Source organism: Euwallacea fornicatus, chromosome 33 (assembly GCF_040115645.1).
Source record: "Euwallacea fornicatus isolate EFF26 chromosome 33, ASM4011564v1, whole genome shotgun sequence".
Taxonomy (NCBI): Eukaryota; Metazoa; Arthropoda; class Insecta; order Coleoptera; family Curculionidae; genus Euwallacea; species Euwallacea fornicatus.
Genome location: NC_089573.1, coordinates 713,717 through 737,830, shown reverse-complemented (window position 1 = coordinate 737,830; position 24,114 = coordinate 713,717). Strand labels below are relative to the sequence as shown.

Here is a 24,114-nt window from a genome sequence, read left to right as displayed (position 1 = left end):
TTCATAACTTACCGAAATAATCGTATTATTTCTGTGATGAGCTGTGGACTTTGAGACTTAACCATTCTGGTGGTATTGCTCGTACTAGCTATGTAGTATATTTATTTTATCTAGTTTTGCAACGCCACAAACGACTATCCGAGCACCAGCCAGAACAGGAACATACACAAGGCTAAGAGAATAGTTTCAACGCCACAAACCAGAAAACATCCCAAGACTCTCAGCACTATTATTTTATAGAACGAACGATTCTTTCGGATGTAATCAGTTCCAGAACTATCTTCTACGTCTCTCTTATTGCTCGAGAGCTGCTCTCTTTTTTTGTGGGCGAAGAAGATTTGGAGCTTCAGCAATCTGGCTGAAGTTGGTAGCGTGTTGCTCATAGTAGATGAAGCAGAGCTGATCATTGTGACGTTGTAGCCGCAGATTTTTTGCCGTGAAATTAATATGATGGATTTGAAGAACTATTGAAGATATAATTATATAGATAAGGTTTATAGCTGAAGTGACATGTCGGCAAAACTATTGACGGTGTTTGTATGGAAAGCGTTTTGGTACCAATGAAGATTAGAAATATTGAATTTTTTCAGAAAAATTCGAAATATTACGCTTACATCGACTGATTCGTTTCGTCACACATCATGTTGTATGAGGATTATATGTTGGTTCAGAAGAACTATACGGGGTGTTACACAAATATCGGCCTTTATCAATTTCTTGAAAACTACAACCAGGTAAAAGCGAAATTTGCTTATCATGTTAAGGCGGGAGCGACATGTTAAATTCCAATATTTTCTTGCAAACAACGCGTCTGGTTATACCGAAAATTAATGTTAACTCGGTTATTTCAAATGGAATACCCTGTATATTATATCAAATTTCAATTCTGAGGAACATTATGAACATTTTTCATGTATAATTTTTTATACCTAAATTTAACATTTACTAAAATAACTGTTTTCTGATAATGATACTTCAAACTCTGTTTTAATATTATTACTAAAAATTATCTAGTATTAAGATTTTTAAACTTTTATTTTTTTATGCTAAATATGTATTCGTTAAAAAAATTCTAATTAAAAAATTTGAGTTTTTTCCCATTTTTGCATGACAACTTTAGGCTACCTTTTAAAATATCTTGTATGAAGAAGCATGATTTATGTCCCTGATTCAGGGGTAGTAAAGCATTTTGTAAAACAGTGCAACATTTCTTTGCAAAAGACTTAGTCATTGCGAATTATTAGAAAATATGTTAACAGCTAACACTGTAATTTTTTAAATACTGCAAAAACCTTATAATTTATAACAAGAGTACCTTTTTTAGGAAAAAATAAACGGGGAATCCATTTTGATAAGAAAAAAGTTGCTACAAAGAGGCACAAAAAAGTTATCATAATTTAAACGTTCACTAGTACGTTGCATACGGCTCCCTCTGTAAATTTGACGGAAATTTTAACAAATACAAATTCGGCACTGCGAAAAATCCCAAAATATCAAATTTCATGGCTATATTTTGATATTTGCGTGAATTATTTTTAAAAAAAGTTAAGTTTGCCACCCTGTATCTCAAAAACTGAGCCGTTTTCAATATATATTTATATAAAATTTTCATCTTAAGAAAAGGTCTTCTATCGACTGTTGAAGGCTTGCTACTATAAACTGGAACGCCCAGTATATCGTTGAATTCGTAATAAAACGCAGAGCTTAAATATGTAAAAAATTCATTATTAGCTTGGTACGCGTTTATCAAACACCCTGTATAAAACTGTTGACAATCTTGGAAAATTACCTGAACTTTCAAGCACTTTTTGTTGAAAAAAATATTTTCATTTCAATATATTAAAAAGTTAAGGGGGGGTGGGACTTTTCGTGTGGGCACCCTGTCCATTTGGAGCATGCTCAATATTCAATTTTCTGTGGAAAGAGATGTGCACCGTATCGCTAGGCTGCTGGCATCGCGGTAATTGCTTGTGGCAGGACCTATAGCATCAGGTCTCAGAGGCTGTAAATCTAAAACAATGTCAACGCCCATTGTCACGTTTATTGGGCGGTTGAACCCCATATTCTTTTATATTTGCATCAGATCGAAGGCTCACTTTGCCAGCAGAGTAATGCTCATCTCTATGTACCAGTCGAGGATTTCGTCAGTTGGTTTGAGACGCTCATGCCATTTTTTTGCTACAACTGCCCTGATCTTCTGACCTCTTGCCAATCGAACATGGGTGTGCAAATGCTATAGTTCTAGTTTTGAATTTTATTCGCCGGTAATATTCAACCGATTTCAACAATATTTTGGAAATATGTAGAGAATTACGGGATGCCCTTAAATGCGAAAAAATAGGGTGTTACATTATCAAAAAGATTGTTTGGTATCGTCACGCTTTTTTGGGCCACCCTGATTAATTAGAAATATTTTTCTTAAGTACTTCTTAAGACACAGCTAAAGTATTCATATATCAAAATCCTACTCTCAATAATAACCGAGCTGTAGATGACGGGAGGTGAAATGCGCTACCCTGTATATTTATTTCGCATTTCTTTAACGCACCGTTTATTATTTAAATCATGTTCGGTAATGTAAACATTTCGATAAGGTGAACCACACTTGATTTATATTAATTTACGTTATTGAGGGTCTGCAGTGTACCTTCATCTCTATTTACTTTGAATGGCCTACAGATCCGGGATCATAACACGCATCGTTTCGTTTACCTATTTGAGATAAATGTCAAATGTAGAGTTGAAATACCGATTAAAAAAGAAGTTTTTACTGCATTATTAAAACAATTCGGTTCGCAACGGGACCAAATCGAAAAATGGGGTCACAGAAAGACAGACAGACAGACGACAAGCAACGGTAACGGCTGAAGCTGCATCATCAACCCCAAAAAGGGTGATTTAGGGGTAGCCGCGCGTCTCAGATTCCATTATTCTTCAGCTCTGACAAAAAAGCCTCCCCAAATGTACCATTCGAGCCGGTTTTTTTAGTGAGAGGGGTGAAATCCAGGTGCGACATTCGCTATATACGCGATCTTGCGAACAAAGATCGCAATCAGACCGACACCAATGGGTTGACGCATCAGGCAATCCAGATCTATCTAGGTAACGTGCTGTCATTGTGACATTTTCGGTCGTCGGGTACACTTCGAAGGCAGTTTGGTAAAAATCTTCAATTACGTCATACTTCAATTTGACTAATTTGGAATTAGAATGGTGGTTATTCGGGCCTAATTATTGCGCATCGCCCATGGGGAATATTTTTAGTTAGTGCGCAGCAGTCATGCTAATTCACATGCCAATGGACGGGATTACTTAAAAGGAGAAAGCAACAAATGGTGAGCAGGTAAGAAAATTCTACAGTGTACTCTAAAGAAATGAAATTAATTTAGCGTGTTATGAAAGGGTTGCAAGCTTTCTATTGTTCAAATCCTAATTCGGATGAAATAATTCGGACGCTTGAAGTACTGTACGTATAGAAAATTTTAAGCAAATTGATTTTCATTTGGAAGTGGCAAGTATGTTGGGTCGAAACCTAGAAAAATTCATTAAAAGTTTTGCAAACGCCATTCGAGATCCGGTTGTAGATAATCAAAAAGTTCAAAAATTTTGATAAATTACTCAAACAATTCAGGCATAATAATTTATAACTGTAAAAGTTTGCACTTTTTCACCACCGTTTCCATAAATCCTGTGTAGTTCACTTTTTTTGGAACACTCTGTAACGGGTCGTTAGTAGACAAATTTGTTTTTTTTTTACTGTTATTGCGCACAAAAGTAATTGTGGATGAGTGCGTAGAAATGAGCTAAAGTATTCCAACATGTGAAAACTGTTTTATAAGCTTTTGCTTAAGCACTATGTTAGTTCAAGTTAGCCTTTTGCTGTGGATTTTAAAAATTCGCAAAAATAAATTTACCTTTAATTAAAACGTTTCTGTATATCTATGAAGTTTAACAGCTTTAGTTATTTGATCCAGAAAAATACTTCCATGTGAACATTTTTATACTCGACAAATTAACTACTGAAATAAATTGTGTAAGGGGTTTGCACCCGATGTTGCACCAGTATAATTACGTTATGTCAGGGTAACCGAAGTAATCGTTCCTGCACCTTCCAACTTCAAAACACTGCAACAAGAAAAAGCAATAAAACAGTTGTATGACGGTTTTAGGGGAGATATGAGAACGTCAAAATAACCATTATAAAATCAAATTACTTATAAATATTACTAAAATGCTGCGAGAAACTTCTATTATCAGCTAAATTTATAATAGCTTTAATTGGTAGTGGCTTTTTAAAAGTTTAATTAAATATTAATCGTGGAAATATGTCTTCTCCCCTTTTTTTAAATATAGATTCTAGTCGAGTCGAGCCAGACTTCGTTCAGAAGCTTAATTAACCAACTTTTGCGCAATATTATTGTCTTCTCACGCTTTATTTTGTCATCAACCTCTTCTCTCTACCTATGCACAATTTACAGATTTACCAACTCCTAATTTTATAATTTTGAATCATAAACTCTCCACTTAACTTTATATGCTTGACTCTTATAGATAGCATGACACCCTTCACTCAACTACCCCCTTCAAAAACCAAAACTCAATCAAGACGCATCAAATGCAAGTCTCTATTCCCATTAATATTAAAACGAACAAAGTACAGAAAATGCCACTTAAACTCCCCATTATAACTGATATGACGAAACAATGGTCTTCGACCAACCCTGATAAACGGGGTTGTCTTGTTCTGGCTGCACAAAATTAAAGAGTAAAAACTGACAATAACGGCTTGACAGCTGCCGCACACCTTTCCTCGGATTACTCTTTCAAAAATAAGAATGGGGATGGTATTTAGAGTTTTTTTAGGGGTTGCGACGCACAAATAAAGGTTTTTAATCGCAGACTTTTAACAAATCGGTTCCTGGATTTATAGGAAATAATTCATTTTTTCAAGTTGGGGTGCAATGTTATTTCCCTCTAGCCATCTAGTATAGTATTTCGATCTGAGGCATGACTTTCAATTTTTATTTTTTGCAGTTACATAATGCATGTGCCACAGACATTGTTGCGATAAAAGAGACTGAAAAATTGATTTTTGACAAATGAATGAAATTTCACTAATAAACCATTCCAATAACAATAACGTCACTAAACAGCAAAATAAAAATACGTTTAATTACTAATGATTCCCCATGTACATTTGAAATGGATGCAATTCCAGGTGGAGATGATTCGATCTGCATTGCAGATGAAATGCCATTGGTGAGCGTCTCTCTGACGTTGACCAATAGGACGAAGTTTTCAGTGACCCTTACCGACCATTTCGTTTCAGGTATAATACGGCTCATTTACATATTTTGATTGTATATTAGGCTTGTTATATTTATGTTTTGTTAGGGGTTTCAGGCAAATTATAGGGAACGTAAAAGTATACAACACGGATCAGTGACGTCATGAGTTGGGGTTGGATACGCTATAATTTTAAGATCAATTACTCCATACGTGACTTTTAGTATAATGTTTAATGAAGTGCGTTTGTAAAAATGCCCTAAATTTTAAATAACTTTTTCCAAAAAACACTTGTACACGTTTCAGGAAAAGTGGCAAAAGGGAAGTTTTCATTGGACGTGAATATATAAGTCTGCGCCAACTCCCTTTACTGTAGCAATTAAAGGGCGGAGTTATGCGGGGGTTGGTTTTCGGTGCCGCCCCTTCGAATACCCACGCCGTAATGGTCAACATGCTCCTCAATTCAGTTTACATTTTAGTGTTCATCTGGAAACACACATCCAGATTTAAATGGTTTTTGGTAAGTCTAGTATGTTGGATAGTATATCAATCCTTTTAATTTGAAATTTTCAGCCAAACTTTTGCCTGGTAAAATGTATTAACCTCAATTCACAATAGTCATATTCGGCCATTCCTAGAGACCATTCCTAGAGGTCACTAAGTCACCAAATAAATAATAATGTGTTGTTCGTGATACTGTATAAAGCGAGTACTTATTTTTGCAGGTATAATATGTCTTACTATAAATGGATTGACTTTAGATAAAATTAAGAAAAAATCACATGTTCTATTTGTAGTTTGTATAGTTAAAATCCAAGTTATTGATAGGCAGGCTTGTAACTTTGTTAAGAAGATAGTGTCCAAGCATGTTAGCCAACAAATTAACCAATAACCACTGCATGACTTCTGTCCCATCTATCTGCACTTTTTAGGATACCGATTTACGTAAGTATATGAAAAGAAGCAAAAATATATATACTTAAATATTTTACATGACCTACAACATCTAAACGCACATTAAAAGAGAGAAATTTCAAGTTTATGCCCATTTTGAGATGTTACAAAACTAAAAGTTTTAATAGGTTGTTACTCTTGTGCTCAATTTTCATAATTCATTGTATTGAAATACTCATACGTTTTTGATTTTCCATAATACATAACGAGTTTTTAGGGGGGGAAATGTTCATTGTAAATGCTGTTTTACCCACCGCTTTTAATTTTTTCATATCTGACGTTCTCGTTCTGTAACATTTATAGAAAGGCCATAAAATGTTAATACCAACATATTGATTCTGCATACTTTCATATTTCTTCAAAGTAAAAAATTAGATACCCGTTTAGCTAAATTTCTATCAACTTCTATTGTTTAAATTATATTTCTGCGGTTTCAAAACCGCCTTCACGACGTCACAATCAAACCAAAATGCCCCAAAAGCAAACCGCTTCTTCGCTCTTTATCATTTTATCGATCAAATTACTGAGTTCCCTTTTCTCCCTCATGGAAACTCATCAGTAACATAATGGGTATGTGTTTTTAATTATTCCTACCCTTTAAGTTTGAAAAAGTCATCGAAACAACTGGAGTACCCTCACTGATTTAACAGGAGAATTAAAGTATAATGACACCCTTATCAATCTCAATAAGCACGGTGTCACGCCTTGGTACAATCCAACTTGTCCGCCTTATGCGTTATTCAGAGGAAATGCCAAGTTCTGAAGTTTAAAAATCTCGTATTTCCCCTTTTCGATATGGACCTAACTTAATTTAAATGTTTGAACACCCTTAGAGCATTTGGATATTTTATCAGTTTATCTATTTATATGCACGGTTTAATAATTACAGGGATGGTTGTGTAGTTGACACTGGAAAAAATCAAAGGCACGTCAATTTGACGTTAATAGACCAGTGCTCAACAATTATCTGTAGTTGGTGATCATTAAGAAAAATACTCGCAGCAGGGAATAAACCGTAAACGCAGGGCATTAATTTAAATATTTACTATTTAATATCAAACATTTGACTGACTACTAACAACAAACGAGTTTGTCCAAAAAATGCCTCTGATATTTTATTGCCGACTTGAGGTTTTTTAATGGTCATTCTTTATTTCCATTGTGTATTTTTATATATCAACTAATTTTCTTTTAATTTCAGACCCATCGGCTTAGAAGGCATATTTGATTTTGATTGTTGCTCAGAAAGCCTTGTATTTTAATGGCTTTCGGGCTTCAATCAATTTCATGAGTGTCTGTATTGTAACTTCCTTAATTTCCCATTCTTGATACAGCGTTTGAACTCTCTTAATAAATGTTATAAAAGTATAATTCAATCGAGGATATGCAACCAGTTAAACAGCGCCTGAAACTTCTGTAAATAACTTCTTGATGTATTACTGAAACCATCTGAGTGATTTTTGTATATTTACTGTTGAAGATGATTATTTAACTTTCAAATAGGGAATAAGTTATTTAGGTGAACAGCAAAAATATTATGCTAATTGGTATAATATACGAGGTTACACTGACTATACTATATCATCTGTTTTAATATAATCTCTTCGGACTGTATACATATACTAAAACTGCGTAGAAACTGTAAAATAAAGTTGAAAAAGGTATTCTTCGTTATTTAGTATTATTCTCCAACCACCCTCCCCTCCCAATCCATTTCTACATCGCATATTTTTTATTAAAATAAAAAGAAGAAATCAATGTAGAAAAAAATATTTTATTTATACACGTTTCATTACTAACAATCACTTCCGACAACAATAATTGAATCTTAACTGCATCTGAGAAATCTCTGATATAGCTAGATTGATAAACAATATTAACTTAACAACATTAATAAAGAATAATAAAGAGTTCAGTAAGTTCTAATCAGTTTTATTCGTAAGACATAGGCAAGTACGGCTAGGAATATACAGCTAAAAAAGGAAACACGCATAAATCTAAGCAATTGTGGAATACGTAACAATCTTCACCTGTACAGAATGGCTTCTACCAAAACATCCTACATTGCTGGCATGAGCAAGCACACTGGAATCGATTCTATCAAACCCTCCAAACCGCTTTTCATCAGAATGTAAGACGATTCTAAACGAACCTTCTCCTTGGACTCCTACTTTGTAGTCTACAAAACTTTTTGTAGGATGGAAATTAAATGCAAATAGGCAACCTGATCTTTCGAATACCACAACTTTATCGTCTTCGTGTTTAAGACTTATGTAAGCAGGTGCTGCAGCTAACCAACCATAGCTGAATAATTGGATTTAAGAAACCCTTACTTTGTACATCTAGCAGTCAATTTCTTACCTACTCTCAGCTTTATTCATAGCTGCATCCCACTCGTTCAAATATTCATATTTGAGCATTTTATCATCTACCAAATTCCACTGCCTTCGGGCGTAATGATAGCTGCTATTATTACCTTCACGAGGAAAATCCAGCCATTCGGGATGTCCGAATTCGTTTCCCATGAAATTTAGCCAAGCTTCGCCTCCTAGGACGTGGGTAATAAATCGAATCATTTTATGCAAAGCTATTCCACGGTCAATTATGGGGGAAGGATCAGAGAGTTTACTCATGTGGGTGTACATCTCTTTATCCATAAGCCAGAAGGCGATTGTTTTGTCACCTACTAGAGCTTGGTCGTGAGATTCTGCATAGGCGACATTAGGTTCCATCCAACGTCGGTTAGTGAGGGTATGAACAATATTGCCTATTGACGGTTTTATAGTCAAACAATTTAAAAAGTCAAATCATTTTTACCTAAATTCCAATCTTCATCTTTATATTTCTTAAGAATTTCAATCCATTTATCCGGTATTGCCATAGCTAAGCGATAATCAAAACCTAGACAACCTTCATCTACTGGACGACATGTTCCAGGCATTCCAGAGACGTCTTCAGCTATGGTAATTGCCTGAGGATTTAGTGTATGCACTGTGTGGTTGGCTAGCATCACATAGACAATTCCATCAGTATCAACATTTAGGCCAAAATATTCGTCGTAATGGCCACTAAATCCTTGTCCAATGCCTTTTATTTTAGACACATTTTTTAATTAGACAAAGGTACGAGGTGTTTCAAACTTCGCGCCCTACATCATTTTGAAAAAAACCACAAATAAAATTTTAAGTATTATAGTTGATTGTGAACTATGATGTCCTAAGATCTATTTTTGATATGTAACTTTTCAAACTAATCTTCATCGCGGAATATACGATATTTAAAAGAAAAAGTTCAAGTCCAAATTTGTCAAAACATAAAAGAAACAAGAACAATGAAGAAAATAAAGTGCAATGTTTGGCAGCAACAAATAAATGTTAGGAACTTAGGCAGAGATATATAGTTTTTGATTTTTTTTCTTTGTTTTTGCTCTAATGAGATAATTATTTTGTTTTCAATAATTTTTAAACCAAATAATCTTGCAACGCCGTTTTCTAATTTTTATTAGCAAGTTTGTCTGTTTAAACTTCTAATTCTAGTGACTTGAGAGACGCGCAACAGTAAAAATGATAATTGGACCATCTGATATAACTTAAAATTATATTAGCGGGTCCTTAAAAAAATACGTAGTTCGCGAAGTTTAAAACACAAAAAAGGAAAAAGATATAAGAAATAAAAATATAAAAAGACTTCTAATATAAGTACCTCTGGAATGATACAAAATAGAGGTGCATCCATCAAACCTGAATCCATCAAATCGATATTCATCCACCCACCATCTAATATTTGAGAGTAAAAATCTCATTATTTCGTATTCTGAATAGTTGAAAAGTCTAGAATCCCACAGGGAATGAACACCGCGGCTACCTTCATGGAAATAGCATGATTCACTACCGTCGAACATATTAAGTCCATCCATGACGTTTTTAGATGCATGTGAGTGAACTATGTCTAGAAGAACTGTTAAACCATATTCATGGGCTTTATCAACCAATCTTTTTAAAGCTTCAGGTGTTCCATACCTAAATGCAAGAAAACACAACCATTTTCAGAAACTTGCTTTCTTTGCGCTATCTAATCACTTGCCTGCTGGAAGCTGCATAAAAACTAGTAACCTGATAACCGAAACTAGCGTAATAAGCGTGTTCCATGATAGCCATTAATTGAATAACATTGTAGCCCTGTTTAACAATACGAGGTAGAATATTGTCAGTGAAATTATCATAAGTTCCAACTCCCAACTCTTGAGTTGCAATGCCTACATGACATTCATAAATTCTGAGACTTTTTGGTCTATCAGGATTTTTGTTTTTAAATATATAACGCTGGAAATTTAATTGGACTGTATAAATTGAAAACAAAGAATTAACAATATACTTCATTTTCTGGAGGATTATAAAACAGTTGTTTGTAAATTGTCCCTTGTTCCTTTGGTGGCTCTACAACATAGGGAGCATATGGTGACAATCGGTCTTCTTTCTGATTATTTTGAGTTAAAACTACAATCTAAAATTATAAAAGCCTATGTTTTACATAAAACAGCAGCAAACACTACACTTGAGGGATGTTATGGAACCTAAATATGACTGTTCTTTTCTGTCCTCATGCAATTGTGTATAGGGCATGAAGAGAGGTACTTGGAAGTTGATTTTCAGGGTTCATAATTATCATACAACTGGACACACTCTCCTTGAGAAGTGGCTTAATAAAGATTTAAATTGCAGTTGAAACATCGTCAATTTTTTCATGAAAGAAAAGTGTTTGATGTGTTCTCTTCTACCTGATGACATCCCTCAAGTCTATGATGACTATAAATAATACCTTAACTTCCTCTAGATGTGAAATAAGAGGCGTTCCTTGAGGAGTTGGTGGTAGTACCAACTCCCATTTCCCAAAATCAAGTTGCTTATAGGGATGGCTAGAACGATCCCAATGGTCTACATAGATATTGATTTAAGGTAGTGTCTGGAGTTATATATTAAGCTTACTGAATTGTCCAGTTAAAAAAAGGGCCTGGGCCTTAGGAGCCCACTCCCGACAGATAATAGAGTTGTCAGGTTGGACATGCATGCCATAGTACTTGTAAGCTTGGGTGAAGCTGTCTAACCCTCCACCATTTGTATCGATTATTTCAAGATAATCTTTAAAAACCCCATAGCTGCAAAGAGAATTCCTATAAAGTTATCAGAATTGCACTTTTATTAAGGAATTTTTTACTGACTAAAAATTGTATAAAAAATGACCTTCAAATAAGTATTAAAATAAATTTAATTATGCGGCTTTTGTTACTATTCATTTAAAGGAGAAATTTACGTCCATGATGAGAATTTTTTTGGTTGAAAAATAAGTTTTAAACTTAAAAAAACTTTTCAACAAAAAAGCTTAAAAATCCAAAATAAACAATGTCCTTCGTTGACCTTCAACAATGTCTTTAACTTACCGGCGTCGGATTTCGGCCTCATAGGGTTTCAAGTAAGGATCCCTGTCCAACAGAGCTTGAATGTTAGGTACCTCCACATCCATGGGATCCATTTTCGAATATTTGCCCCCCATTACTAGTGCAGAAAATCCTAACCACCTTAAAGAAACCGGCGAATGAACTCAGAAACTTTTTATTTGTGCGTTTAAAATGAGTTCATAGCGACACTCTCACGAATAGATAACCAATGTCAAAGGATCAGTAGATAACTTTAGTAATAAAATAAATTAGTACCATCAGCTGGTACTTTTAAATCCAACACAACATTTTTTTAAAGATTTATGAATGAATCATATGGTTTTGACAGATTTTTAAAAATTAGCGGGATTCGCTAGTGTGAGCTTAAAGTTTGAGCATTGGATTTTAGATGGCAGCACTACATAGTAAACAGGTGAAGTACAGAAACCTATACTTGAGCAAACGAGATAAATGAAGTTTGCAACTATACTACGACGCTAAAAACTGAAATTTAAATAATAATTAATTTTTTTCACGTATTAAATAAATCGAAATACAAGAAGTTGTTCCGTTATACAAATGTGTAAGCATCTAGGATACGATTTTATTATTCAATTTTCATCTTCCCGATAAACGAGCTTTATCTAGTAAGTTTCCTTCGCCAATTATCAAGAAGCTCTTAATTAGGAGTAAAAAAGAAATTTGCAATTAGGTACTTCGAAGTCGTAATCCGATATCGGATGATACGACCGCACGACGATGTTACATAACATAAACATTTTTATTGATTATTTTATAGTTAATACACAACTTATGTCGGAAAATTGAAGCAATTTCGGATAATTGTATTCTTTAATGTCGGACGCGTGGGGCTCCGACTTTAAAATGTGCAATGTGATTTGGGAAAAAATTTTCTTTTATGAAAAAAAAATCGATACTCCAATTCCTAGTTTTGTTCTATTTGTTCTTGTCTTTCGATGCATTCTGCATTTTATCGCTATTTATCGTTAGACCCATACATGAGCTACTTACTATCTAGTATTATTTACGTTTTATACAGGGTCTTATTGAATAATGTGAAATGAAAGTAATTTTTCAAGTAATTTTAAGATGGAAAGTTCTTGTAAATATGTGTCCTAGCCCGTTTATTTTTTAAGTCAATCAAAGTTGAAAAAATAGACCACATATTCATTGATATCTTTCGATCTTTGCCAGCTAATTAAAAAAAAAATTGCGTATCCGAGTTTTTTTTGGATAAAACCTTCAAATTTATCTACGATATAGTTGAATCTTCTACAACCATAGCTTATTGACTTATTGACACCACTTATTCAATAACACCTTGTGTATTTATTCCTGGACCTATAGTCAAAGTTCAAGATTTTTTTTGAGATTTATTACAGCCTTCTTCTCAGACGGAAAGGATCTCCTTTTCCATATCAGCTTCGTTTTGCATTCCAGGGCTGGATGGCACAACTCACATTTTATATCAATGGTACCTGCATAAGGCGAATAATTAATAATAAGCGAAATCCAAAATGTATTGAAATATTTATTTTTGGTACTGTCACAATATATTGCTTCAAAATTCTTAAAAAAAAAATATATATATATATATACTTTAAATAAAATTATATAAATGCTAGCATTCACATGGAGCCTATACAGGGAATGAATAACGAAGCCCCTCGCAGACGGTGCAATTTGATTACCGCGAGGAACGGCATACACTTTTGATGATCACAGGATGCAATAAGTAGACATCATTTTTTCGCATTAAAATAGAATTCGTTTTTGTTTTATGCAACATTTTGCGAAGATATAGTATTTTTCAATGTGTTTTTCTGAAGTTTGGATTAACGCCAATTAGGCCAAAATGGCTTTGGGGAGACGAGTTGGTAGCCTTCACGGATACGTATCGGCTATGCAGTTGATAGAAAAAACAAAAATGACGTTTTTTCTGTTCTCAGAATTGCAAAAACTTTTTTTCGGTTTTGCGTTTTTCTTCTGTAAATAATTAATTGTTAAAAAAAAGGAAAAATAAGATTTTCTTCTTTGAAATGTGCGAGACATTATTATCCACTTTTAAAGTGATATTTCCGTTATATTCGTAGTCGTACACGAAACTTCCCATTGAATTGCACCGTGTGATCGATCACACATGGGGCAATAGTGGTCAAAAAATTGCTGCAATTCGATTTCTAGGATAAATTGCATTGTCTGCCAGGATCGGGAATTTAGAAGATTCGCTTATTTGCGTAGGTACACGGAAAGTAAAATTTTTAGTATTTATTTTAAACAAGTATGCACATAGTACCCAAATTCACTTACTTATTAAGTATAAATGCTTTGTATCAGTATATCTCATAATAAGCGCTTCAAAAAATCACCCACATCGTTTGTTCAAAACTTACATATCTAAAGCTCTGTATCATCTTTCTTTATCTCACATATGGCTATGTAAATTCCAATAGAAACGGCCTTTAAAATCATTGACAATTAGCAAAATTGCACCTCTCTAAGAAAATTGCACATAAACCTAAATTGTACAGAATTTACTTATCACATGTAAAACTTACTATACTGAAAACACGCACATGCACTAGACTGTATATACATAGGTCACAAAACAAATTTTCTAACACTCCTACTCCTCACAGTTTTCTTACAACAGTTTTTAACATCAGAATCCCAAGTCCGAGAAATTTGTCTAAAGAACTCCATTTCGTTACTAAACTTTGGATCGAGCATTTTAGTGTACGCAGACGGGCAGCACAATACGGAGTTTTCTTCGAAGAACTTCCTGTACCCACCCTCTAGAATGTAAATTTCTGGGAAGCACAAAGCAGGGTACCTGTAAACGTTCTTCTTGCGATCCTCTTGCCTTAAGTGTCTGTAGAGGTTTGGTCCTCTTTCCGCAGAGAATTCACAGTGGAATATCAGAATGTCGGGTTTACCTGCTTCTTCTAAAAGAGCAGAGCATTGGTCATGTGTGTAAATATTTAACGCCCCTGCAATGTGGCCACCCTCATATTCATATGGATATCTGCAGTCTATTACTTTGAAAGAGGGCACTCTCAATTCACCATTTAATAGTCTATTTAAGGTTGTGGTGTCAATTGCTCTTAGATCTTGATGGCGGGAGATGTTCGAGGGGAGTGAATAACTCCTGGTGAAGTCTGCTATTAAATCGGGCTCTGAATAAGACCTCTGAATGGCAGTTTTGATCTCATTTTCCGAACTCAAAAATGTCACATTCCCCGAGGGCACCACTGCATTACCGTATTCCACAGTTCTGGATTTCCTTAATAAGTTCTTTCTTCTGGAGATGAAACTTTCTTCCTCGGCAACACTTCTTTGGCACAATTTTTTCTTCTGTGGGCTAACAGTTTCGTCTAAGGAGAAGGCTGTAGTGTTCGGTCTAACGGTGACCGTGATTATGGGCTTTTGGATTAAGTTGCTGAAGTCTGTAGGGAGACTCTCACACACGGAGAACTCGGAGAATTCTTCTAGGAAGTCCTCTTCATCGACTATTGATTCTAAGGGGGCTTCGTCAAATCCCGAGTCTCTGGAATTGGAGTCGTATAGGGAAAGAGGCTCTGTTCCGGATCTATAACTAAAACAGAATTTTTCTATTGATTTTTTCTTTAATTTTAATTTGAATTGCCTGTCATTGGTCGAATCTTATTCAAGCGAAGATGTGAGCACGTTGAAAGCTTACCTTTCAGAACAACTAGTTTGGTCAAAATCCATACTAAGACTGGGAATATCACTCATTTTTCTAAATCAGCTGCCGAAACTTAAAACCGCATGCAAAAGCCACAACTTAATCGTCAAAGGGTCTCCACTCTCCAAAGGGACGCAAAGGACTGATTTCTAAGAGCAGTGAATTGCTTATATCAGTTGTCTAAGGGCGCGAAATCTTCAACCCTCTACCTGCTATTGGGGTGGGGATGCGACTTTTTGGTATATGGCCAGCCCACCATCTGGGATAAATTTCTGTTTGGCCCTAAAAAGGCATTGACGGATTTAGTTTCAGGCTACAATTGATAGGAGATAGGATATTAGTGGTTTGCGTTAGATGGATAAAAGAAACATATTTGTAAACACATTTGAAGCGATAAGAGTAGTCAGGATGATTTGGTAAATACAGGGTGTGTCGAAACTACATATAAGAGAAAACTAATTAGCCAAAGCTTAACCACCTTAATATCGCAAAGTTAATTTCTTATGCGGGGTTTTCTTATAATCTATAAGGTCCTCATAAATTCTAGGGGCAGTAAAGAAAAGAGTGACGACCATTTTCGAACACTCTATATAGCAGCGGCGCAGTTATAAGTTTTGCCTCGCTCCCCGCCACGACTTTCGAATCAGGACCGCATTGCACGAGGCGAAATTTTTCGGTCTCATAAAAGTTCTTTTTTGAAGGCAGAAATAAATATTGTTAATATTCGTTTTTCAGGCGCAGACGTAATAAATTATTGCGAATGGTTTGTTATATTTCAACTTTAGCTAATAGCTGCGGCCCGACGAGAAACGGCCCCTCATCACCGTTCGGTCCCCTCACCTTGCGGGAGTGTTACGCCACTGCTCTACAGTTACTAAAATGTTTGGACAACCTTCGAAAGGTTGAAGAGCTTCTCAATATCTTCTTTGCAGCTTCTTAAGTCAATCAGATGTTTACTAAGCGACATGTCGCCTGGGTTGGTCCTGAAAATCTATTGGGTGATGGTTGCTAGGTAGCATGTAAAAGTTGGAACAATAGATCCAGGCTTTGCGTAAGAATCGCTGGTTGTGAACCTGCAAATTTTCAGCACAACAACTAACTGGGCATATCGTTTATGCATATTTAACACCAGTATTCACCTCAGACTTGCAGTGGATATCTGGTTGACATTAGAGCTATGGAGAAACTAATAAGAGCCTATTCGAAACTTCTAGCGCTCTGTTTACCAACAAAGCACTTTTGGCACTTTTCATCTAAGACCCCCTTAATTTTATGAGCCCCGCCACCTTTCGCAGTTTGTCCACACATTTGAGTAACACCCTGTATTTCGAGGTAACGGACATTTATGAGATAGTATACTGGTAGTAATACAGGGCGATGCGTTAACAATGGGATAACCGAAAGCTAGAGATGCTGCACGTCAAATGGTGACGACTGGTGAAAACTTGACTTATGCAAAAATTGATCGTTTTGGATATGCGGGGTACTGAAAGTTGAAATTTTGATTAATTTTTTCAGCATTGCTCTGAAAATATCTAGATCAGATACTTGAAAATGTGTGAAGTTATGCTTTTTAGGTGGCCGATAAGATGTGTTTTACGATTTCCAAATGGCCAACAGAGCGCGCCACTTACAGTCATTTTTGAAAAATTCGCAGTTAATGCATTTTTAGTCTGTATGTCTGATATGAAACTTAATGGAAAATACAAAGGAGTAATAACTTTTTCCATTGATTACGCATTTATGTTTCACTTCGATATCTCAATTCCTTTCCACGAAAAATCGATTTAACGAACTCCACGTTTAAATTTTATAATAATCTATTAACAAGGCGGAAAGTCCAAAAGGGCAAAATTATTCGACTAAAAAAACGTAATTTTACAAATTTTCAAGCGTCTCGCTTAAACATTTCCATAATGACGGCGAAATAATGAATTAAAATTTTATCTTTAAACACCTTGTATATACCTGAAACTATCAGTTTTCGGATGAGTATTTTCTTCGGATTTTCTCGTATTTTTCGGCTGACATATGCGAAGCGAATTTTCATGGAAATATGCAGAACGAACGAGTCAAATGTAACAAAGTAAATAAGCTTCACCTGCGTGTTAGTTCTCCAATTTTCTTAAGAAGGTTCGAATTTTCAGATTTTTTCATCGTTGGTGTAGGTATGTTAGAAAATCACGTAAAATTTTCATTATAAAATACCTCCCCCAGGCAGGGAAATTCCTCAGTTATTATCGTGCAGGCATCGCCATTTTCTCGCAGTTAGTTACCTCTACCGAACTTCTACCGTGCGACTTCTTGTAGGTCCTTATGCCTCCATATCTGCGGTAATATTCTCTCGCAGCTCAATTTCCCAAAAACAACAAATTCCGTTGTTGAACAATTTGTTTGTCAGTTGGCAGTTCAAACAACACCAATTTGCATGAAGAACTGGTGCCGGTAAGGGAAAACCCGAGTTACTTAAACCTGCGTGGTACGTCCTTTTGCGGTTTGTTTGCTCTGAAAGAGCACAAAAGGCCTAAAAGGTGCGGATCAATAGGCTTTAGGTAGGTGGAGATAAATATTATTGAGTGGACATATTTTAAGAGAACAGGTACCACATAAAGAAGTCAGGTACCTACGCGCAACATGTTGATTTGGGTGCACTTTTCAGCTTAAGGGCGTTTTATTGTACAATGCAATCATTATGACGTGTTGAAACTTTTATAGGGCAGCTACATTTGCATTCTAGCCGGCCCACGCCTTGGGGGACGATTTTCGGGCGCGGTCGCGGGGACGATTTTCGGGCGCAGTCGCGGGGACGATTTTCGGGCGCAGTCGCGGGGACAAAAACGCCGTTTTTCCGAGTTTAAAATAAAGAGTAAATTTATTCATAAATTAAAATAACATTTTATGTACATGGATAAATCGAAAAGTATTACAGCATAAACATATAAATTGCAAAAATCGTAGAGAACGAGTCTTCATTCTTACATTAAATCAGTCTGTTTAATACCCAAAAATTAGAATAGTTTGATTAAATTATATGGCTCGTCTCCAGAGTTTTGCGTCGAACACACCAAATTATGCTGGAAAAATACTGAAATCATAAGATTAAAAATAAATATAAGTGCTATAACCTGGCGAAAATCATTAACTTCCTCGGGGAGCTCGTTAATGTTGCCAGGAATAGCATAATCACATACATAGGTATTGCTAGAAATTGCACTTAAACAAAAATAAAAAAGGCTGTAGTTAAGTCAACCAAATAAAAAAAAACAAGAAAACTTTGGTGGTAGCATTGCATAATTGAGCCCCTCACTGGATGATCGAGGAAACATTGGGAAAGCTACTTTAGTAAATATTCTGTCTGTTAAATAAGTTAATCTTAAATCCTAACAAGTTTGTCTCCTAGACAAGTGTATCAATATGATATAATCCGTACATTTCTCAAATGTTTATATGCTCACAACAATCAACACGTTAACTTTGTAAATTAAATATTATACTTTGTACTCTGAAGGCCGCAACAGCCCAATTCTCATAATCTTTTCAAACTTCTCAGGGGCTTTTGACGGTTGTCCGCATTCCAGGTCTTGGACTTTTGCCTGAAGTGGCGCAAGTCTTCTTCGTGGTCTGGATGAAGCATTTCTTTGTAGGACGCTGGAACGCACATCTCCGAATATTCCTGGAAGAACTTCTTGTACCCGCCCTCCAGGAGATAAATCTCGGGGTAGTTGAGCATGGGGTACTCGCTCCTGTTTCTCGCTCGGTCTTCGTTGCGCAGAAATCGGTATCTGGAAATATTTACATGGAAAACTTTTATTCCTTATGTACAAATCCAACTTACAAATTCGGCCCTCTTTCGCTGGAAAACTCGCAATGGAAAACGAGAATTTGCCTCTTGGTGCTGGGAGTGGGAATTCGGCTCTCGAAGAGGAGCTCGCAGATCTGCTCTTTCGTGAAGATATTCACGGCCCCGTTGATGTGCCCGCCCACGAACTCATAAGGGTATCTGCAGTCGATTACTTTGTAGCTTTCGACTGAATCCTTGAACTCCCCATTCATCAGCCGCACAAGGGTCTCAACAGTGATTGATTTGAGGTCTTGGTGCCTCCCGTTAGTCAAAGGTAAACAATAACTTTTACTGTAATCCCCAATTAAGTTCGGTTGGGTGGACGACCGTTGAACTGCGCACATGATGCTTTCTTCTGTGGCTGAAAATTGCCGTTTGAAAAAATTTTCCATCGGTTTTGGTTGAGGAGACGAGAAGTCGGTGAAGAGCTTTGACCTCTTAATGCAGCCATTTTCCAGATCTGGAATGGGTGGTTCCGGGCGTTTGTATGAAGACTTGTTTTCCTTGTCTTCATCGCTGAAGAGGCTAGTTCGCACTCTGCTGCTCTTGACAGATGTTGCAGGGTTTTGCAGCGATAGCGCACGCCGGAACATTGGTCTTATAATAATATCCTTTGGAGATGAGACTTTTTGATGGGGCGAATGTTTGGCTCTCACCACCAGCGGATCGTTCATCAACTTGTTGAAGTCCTTTGGAAGAGCCGAATTGCTCTCCAGAGGCTCTATTTCACAGAAGTCCTCCAGTATGTTGTCATCTATGGAGCAAATCGATCCAGATCCAAATGACGAAGAGAGACCTCTGTTAGGTGAAGCATACGAGTGAAACTTCCCGTGATCGCCTGCAAAACTCATCCCGCAACCAGAATCCTGCGACGTTGCATCAATATCGTCTAAAGACCTTCTCATGGGACAGTGGGGAGAAGAGTCGGTTGCGCACGAAGCAGGGAGGGTTGTTACTCCCTCAAATAAGGAGGACTCCTCGTTTTTCACTGGACTGATGGAGTCTTTGAAAAACTGATCTTCTGAAGTCTGCCGGTTTTGCATCCTGAAGGCAAAAATTGTGGCAAAATTAGCTTTACCCTTGTTGGGCTATTTTACAAATTTATATAAAAAAAAAAAACCGGACGTTCAGGGTGGATCTCATGAATAAATAGCGCATCGACCAAGCGTTAATAAACAAACCGTTGGGAGTAAATATAGCAATTGCAGGCTGGGCATTTAAAAATTAAAGGACCCAGCAGCCATCGCACTTTCACTATCAAAATTAAAGTGCGATAGACGCCGGTACTATAAGTGGTTACCTGGCAGAAAATTCGCAAGTATCACAAGAATCATTCTCTAGAGGATCCCACATTTTGCACGATATATTCTTTATAAAACAAGTCTTCATATAATCATAATCCCACAGGACCAAGTTGAGATTCGGTACCACTTTTTTCGTCACTACTACGAGAACCGACTGCGCGCGACCGCCGAACGCACATACGTGAACCGAAGTAGTACTGACATAAAATAAAAGCACGGTAAAAGTGAACACCGCCAACTGTCTTTATTCGAGTCCCCACACTACAGTTAGGAAGTAGAGGGAGGGGGCGACACCCTTCCTAACTTTCATATAGGGGATGTTACGGGACATTGGGGCGCCAAAACATAAACCCGCATGTGTTGTTACATATGGACATTTCAAATGCTTTCCCTGCTTTACAGCATTGTCACTTTTTTGGTTGGTATTTCTATGGGTACTACCCTTGGAAATTTAGAGGTTTATGACCTCGAGAAAAAGAAAATTATCCTCTTATTAATGACATTTTTGGCCTACGGCCTTCGATTTGACGTGTGTTAGATTACCTGTTTCGTCAGAAATGGGACTGATATAGATCTATCGCCTTCGAATCTTAAGGCGACTAGGCCCACGAAAGGGGCGAGGGGGCTCAACTTTCAAAACGCCCACAACTGAAACTTTTTACCGGCCGAGGACGTTCCCGACTGGATTTCAGGGCAGTTTCCTGAAAATTCGAAAACGCAGCCTGATTTGGGAGTGATTGACCTATTGAAGTCAAACATGCGAATCTCGCCCGTTGAGCGATCTCCGCTGAAAAAAGCTGAAAATTGAACGCGCCCTTGGCATCAAAGGGGTAAGTTATTATCTTCACCATGTACCCGCTTCTTGAAAAAAGGAAATAAATTCAATATTTTTTTCTCTTCATTTGTTTGGCAGCGACGCCTACCACACAGGGGGTTCTTGCAGCAGTGGTATTACACAAAAAAACTAACTGGAATTCATTTATTTTCCCCAACACCCGCTTCGATTGAATACCATAATGCACCCCTTTAATACCGATAGCGGGTCCTATTTACTGCCCTTAGGTGATCCCCCGCGATCACTCGATGGACAAGATTCACATGTGTGGTTTCAAAAGGTCCATCGCTCACACTTCGAGCTGCATTTTCGACATTCCGAGAAATAGCTCCAAAATATAATTTCGAGCGCTTTCGACTGATCAAAAATTTCTACAAGACGATGTGGTGAGGGTAAGGATGATGAAGTTAACGTTACTGCCCCAAGTACATTCGAGATTGCGGATCCTCCTTGGTCCAAGGTTGACCGCTATGTTCGTTAAGGTCTGGAATCAGATGTTATCTCTAGCGCGATCCCAGAAAGGGCTAATAATTTGTAAAATTTAAGAAATAACCCAAGTTTGGCATTTAGTTCAAATACGTTTCTACTATCCGTGACTATTCCCGAGAGTGACCGACTTAGAGCAGTCTACGTTGTAGATATTTTAATTCTAGATTACATCGACGATCCCAAGAATTTTATGGTGCTATCCCATAAGTAAGACATCATTGCGAAACATTTAATCCAACATGCCATTAATCTGAGCCATACCTTAGCTCTCCTTCCATTCCTGACTATGATAACTTCAAAGTAAAATTTTGGTTTTACATAGATTTTTTTACTGCATGATGTGTCAGAGTGTCACGACACGACAAGACCTTGTAGCCCCATAGCGATCAACTGCTTATCACCAAGTCTTTAAGTGAACCAACACCACGGGAAAAACCAAGAACAATGAGCAACTAGGAGCTCTTGCGCAATCACATATAGTAGAAGTGTGTGCTTCCCGGATATCCTTCAAGGCGGCGGTTTACCATGAAACTTTCTAGCAGGATGGTACTGTGCGTAAAACTTAACAAACGTGAGAATGAAAAATGTGATTTAATTCAATCATCTTGTAGATTTTTAATGAAGAGTCCTATCGGAAAATTTAATATGCGACGTCTTTTAAATCTCGACAAAAGTTGGAGGCCTAATTTTTGATAAAATTTGTAGATCGCCATGTCCATCAGAAGGGCATACGAATTGTCACAACGAAATCATGACCTAGCAAACCCAAGTACTCCCAAGTCAGTGGCGAACTAAATATTTTTCAGTCGACTAACTATTAACGTGTTTCTTTAATGTATAGAGAATCGCACAAATTATACCACAATCTTGTGGCACGGTACTAATGATGGCCGTTTGGTCTGGAATCCCTGGTGAATAATGAGTTTCCCACTATTAAACAATAATGTGACTTCAATCAACCATAATTCAATGTCTGTAGAACACATAATGTTCTTCAAACGTGACATTGATGATGGGTACCTGGAGGGCAATCTTATTAACGTTCCGAGGGCAACCAAACCCCTGGGGCTTATTCTGGGCAATAGGCTGCAGTTAGTACACCACAGGAGTAGAGTGACACTTGGTGGGCGCGGGTGGCAGAACCTCCTCTGGTTGCTAACCGGTCTGCGCGATCTTCAACGATTTTGGATCTTCAATTGTCCGGACGCTTACGAAATGACATCGGCGGAGCTTTCAGGTTTGTCTGGGTGGTTCGTTTGCCGGAGTTCTGCAATCTCTTGTTGACTGAGCAGAACATTCTCTCGTCCTCCCCGTGGTTTGTGTATCTTTACCAACCATCATTGTTGCTGGAGATCTTATATGTTTGATTTACCTGCTCCGCATTGCGGCAGCAAAGCGGTTTATCTTATATGTAATATCATATCTATCATGTATGGCCGCATACCGTACGGCTCCGAATTGCTCTCCCGTTAATTTGTTGCTAAATTAATATTTAAAAAAAAATCAATATCTTGATTAATTGGGATAAAAAAAAATCATATTTTTTGACGTTTGAAAGTCGCTTATGTCATCGATAGCACATTGTTAGCCATTTTTTTTAAATTGAATTGTGGGTCAAGTGACACTAGTGACACCGGTGACCTAAGCAAGATTATAAAAATAAATAGAACGTCAAAAGATAATATTTTTGCGCCCCACTTAATTCAACTTTTGAATTAACAAGAAAAAAAATGTCAAAAGGTTGGCAGGGGGGATGCAATTTAGGACCCCTCTGTACAGCTTTCTGAATGTCTCACCGATCTCCGAGGTGTCGGTTCTTCGTTACTGTGAAGAAAAGTTTTGAGCCGTTGCTTTAAGGATTAATTTGAGTCGAACCGCTGATCAAAAATCACGCAACTTCTGGTAATGATTAACCGATTAATCTCGTAGGAATCGAGCGCAAATAACGAACTTTATCCTTTTCTATCTCGAGCCTATGTGGGTCATGCAAAAATATTAGGTGATTAACCCAAATAAGCCCAATAAGAAGCTGTGCAGTTGGCAAATTTGGAGGACAACATTAAATAAAGAAATAAACATACACCAGAAATTATCAGCAATAACAACCGAGCGGAAATTATTATCGCGGCCAGATTAATTAAACGTTTTTTTGTTTATTTATAGAAGTCGTTATCTAATAAAGCAGAAGGCTTTATTATTGCAGCTTGTGACTGTTAGTTTCTTTATACAAGGAGATGAAAAAAG

The 24,114-nt window shown here is 36.8% G+C and overlaps 3 protein-coding genes and 2 long non-coding RNA genes across 7 annotated transcripts; 2 read left to right on the top strand and 3 right to left on the bottom strand.

Moving 5' to 3' along the window:
• Positions 1-5,590: 5,590 nt before the first annotated feature.
• On the top strand, positions 5,591-7,867 carry LOC136348481 (uncharacterized). The gene is made up of 4 exons (XR_010733664.1): positions 5,591-5,806; positions 5,860-6,011; positions 6,084-6,231; positions 7,442-7,867. It is a non-coding gene; the product is annotated as an uncharacterized lncRNA (long non-coding RNA).
• Positions 7,868-7,994: 127 nt separating this feature from the next.
• Positions 7,995-11,998, bottom strand: AGBE (1,4-alpha-glucan-branching enzyme). Its single transcript, XM_066299334.1, has 10 exons — positions 11,678-11,998; positions 11,226-11,395; positions 11,059-11,174; positions 10,615-10,743; positions 10,324-10,562; positions 9,943-10,259; positions 9,058-9,327; positions 8,602-9,007; positions 8,271-8,544; positions 7,995-8,213 (listed from the first exon to the last, which is right to left on the bottom strand). The coding sequence occupies exons 1-10, from the start codon at positions 11,788-11,790 to the stop codon at positions 8,163-8,165; spliced, it is 2,085 nt and encodes a 694-aa protein (XP_066155431.1). The 5' UTR covers positions 11,791-11,998; the 3' UTR covers positions 7,995-8,162.
• A 1,950-nt stretch (positions 11,999-13,948) lies between these two features.
• Positions 13,949-15,745, bottom strand: LOC136348543 (M-phase inducer phosphatase-like). Of its 3 annotated transcripts, XM_066299446.1 has the most exons (3): positions 15,611-15,745; positions 15,396-15,550; positions 13,949-15,290 (listed from the first exon to the last, which is right to left on the bottom strand). In XM_066299446.1, the coding sequence occupies exons 2-3, from the start codon at positions 15,449-15,451 to the stop codon at positions 14,297-14,299; spliced, it is 1,050 nt and encodes a 349-aa protein (XP_066155543.1). In that variant the 5' UTR covers positions 15,452-15,550; positions 15,611-15,745; the 3' UTR covers positions 13,949-14,296. The 3 variants fall into 3 exon arrangements, with proteins under 3 accessions (XP_066155543.1, XP_066155541.1, XP_066155544.1); XM_066299444.1 differs by having other exon boundaries at positions 15,396-15,745; XM_066299447.1 differs by having other exon boundaries at positions 13,949-15,242; positions 15,396-15,745.
• A 2,499-nt stretch (positions 15,746-18,244) lies between these two features.
• On the bottom strand, positions 18,245-20,770 carry LOC136348524 (M-phase inducer phosphatase-like). Its single transcript, XM_066299421.1, has 3 exons — positions 20,543-20,770; positions 19,237-20,286; positions 18,245-19,183 (listed from the first exon to the last, which is right to left on the bottom strand). The coding sequence occupies exons 1-3, from the start codon at positions 20,629-20,631 to the stop codon at positions 18,928-18,930; spliced, it is 1,395 nt and encodes a 464-aa protein (XP_066155518.1). The 5' UTR covers positions 20,632-20,770; the 3' UTR covers positions 18,245-18,927.
• Positions 20,771-21,570: 800 nt separating this feature from the next.
• On the top strand, positions 21,571-22,438 carry LOC136348526 (uncharacterized). Its single transcript, XR_010733675.1, has 3 exons — positions 21,571-21,767; positions 22,035-22,170; positions 22,218-22,438. It is a non-coding gene; the product is annotated as an uncharacterized lncRNA (long non-coding RNA).
• The last annotated feature ends 1,676 nt before the right edge of the window (positions 22,439-24,114 follow it).

Coding starts and splice junctions, on each gene's coding strand:
- AGBE (XM_066299334.1), bottom strand. CDS start 11,790: ATGGGGGGCAAATATTCGAAAATGGATCCCATGGATGTGGAGGTACCT. Junction 9,008..9,057: donor AGATGAAGATTGGAATTTAG/GTAAAAATGATT, acceptor AACCGTCAATAG/GCAATATTGTTCATACCCTC. Junction 8,214..8,270: donor GTAGAAGCCATTCTGTACAG/GTGAAGATTGTT, acceptor TTCCTTTTTTAG/CTGTATATTCCTAGCCGTAC.
- LOC136348543 (XM_066299444.1), bottom strand. CDS start 15,451: ATGAGTGATATTCCCAGTCTTAGTATGGATTTTGACCAAACTAGTTGT. Junction 15,291..15,395: donor CAAACTAGTTGTTCTGAAAG/GTAAGCTTTCAA, acceptor ATTCTGTTTTAG/TTATAGATCCGGAACAGAGC.
- LOC136348524 (XM_066299421.1), bottom strand. CDS start 20,631: ATGAAGACTTGTTTTATAAAGAATATATCGTGCAAAATGTGGGATCCT. Junction 20,287..20,542: donor ACTTGCGAATTTTCTGCCAG/GTAACCACTTAT, acceptor TTTTGCCTTCAG/GATGCAAAACCGGCAGACTT. Junction 19,184..19,236: donor AGCGAAAGAGGGCCGAATTT/GTAAGTTGGATT, acceptor AAATATTTCCAG/ATACCGATTTCTGCGCAACG.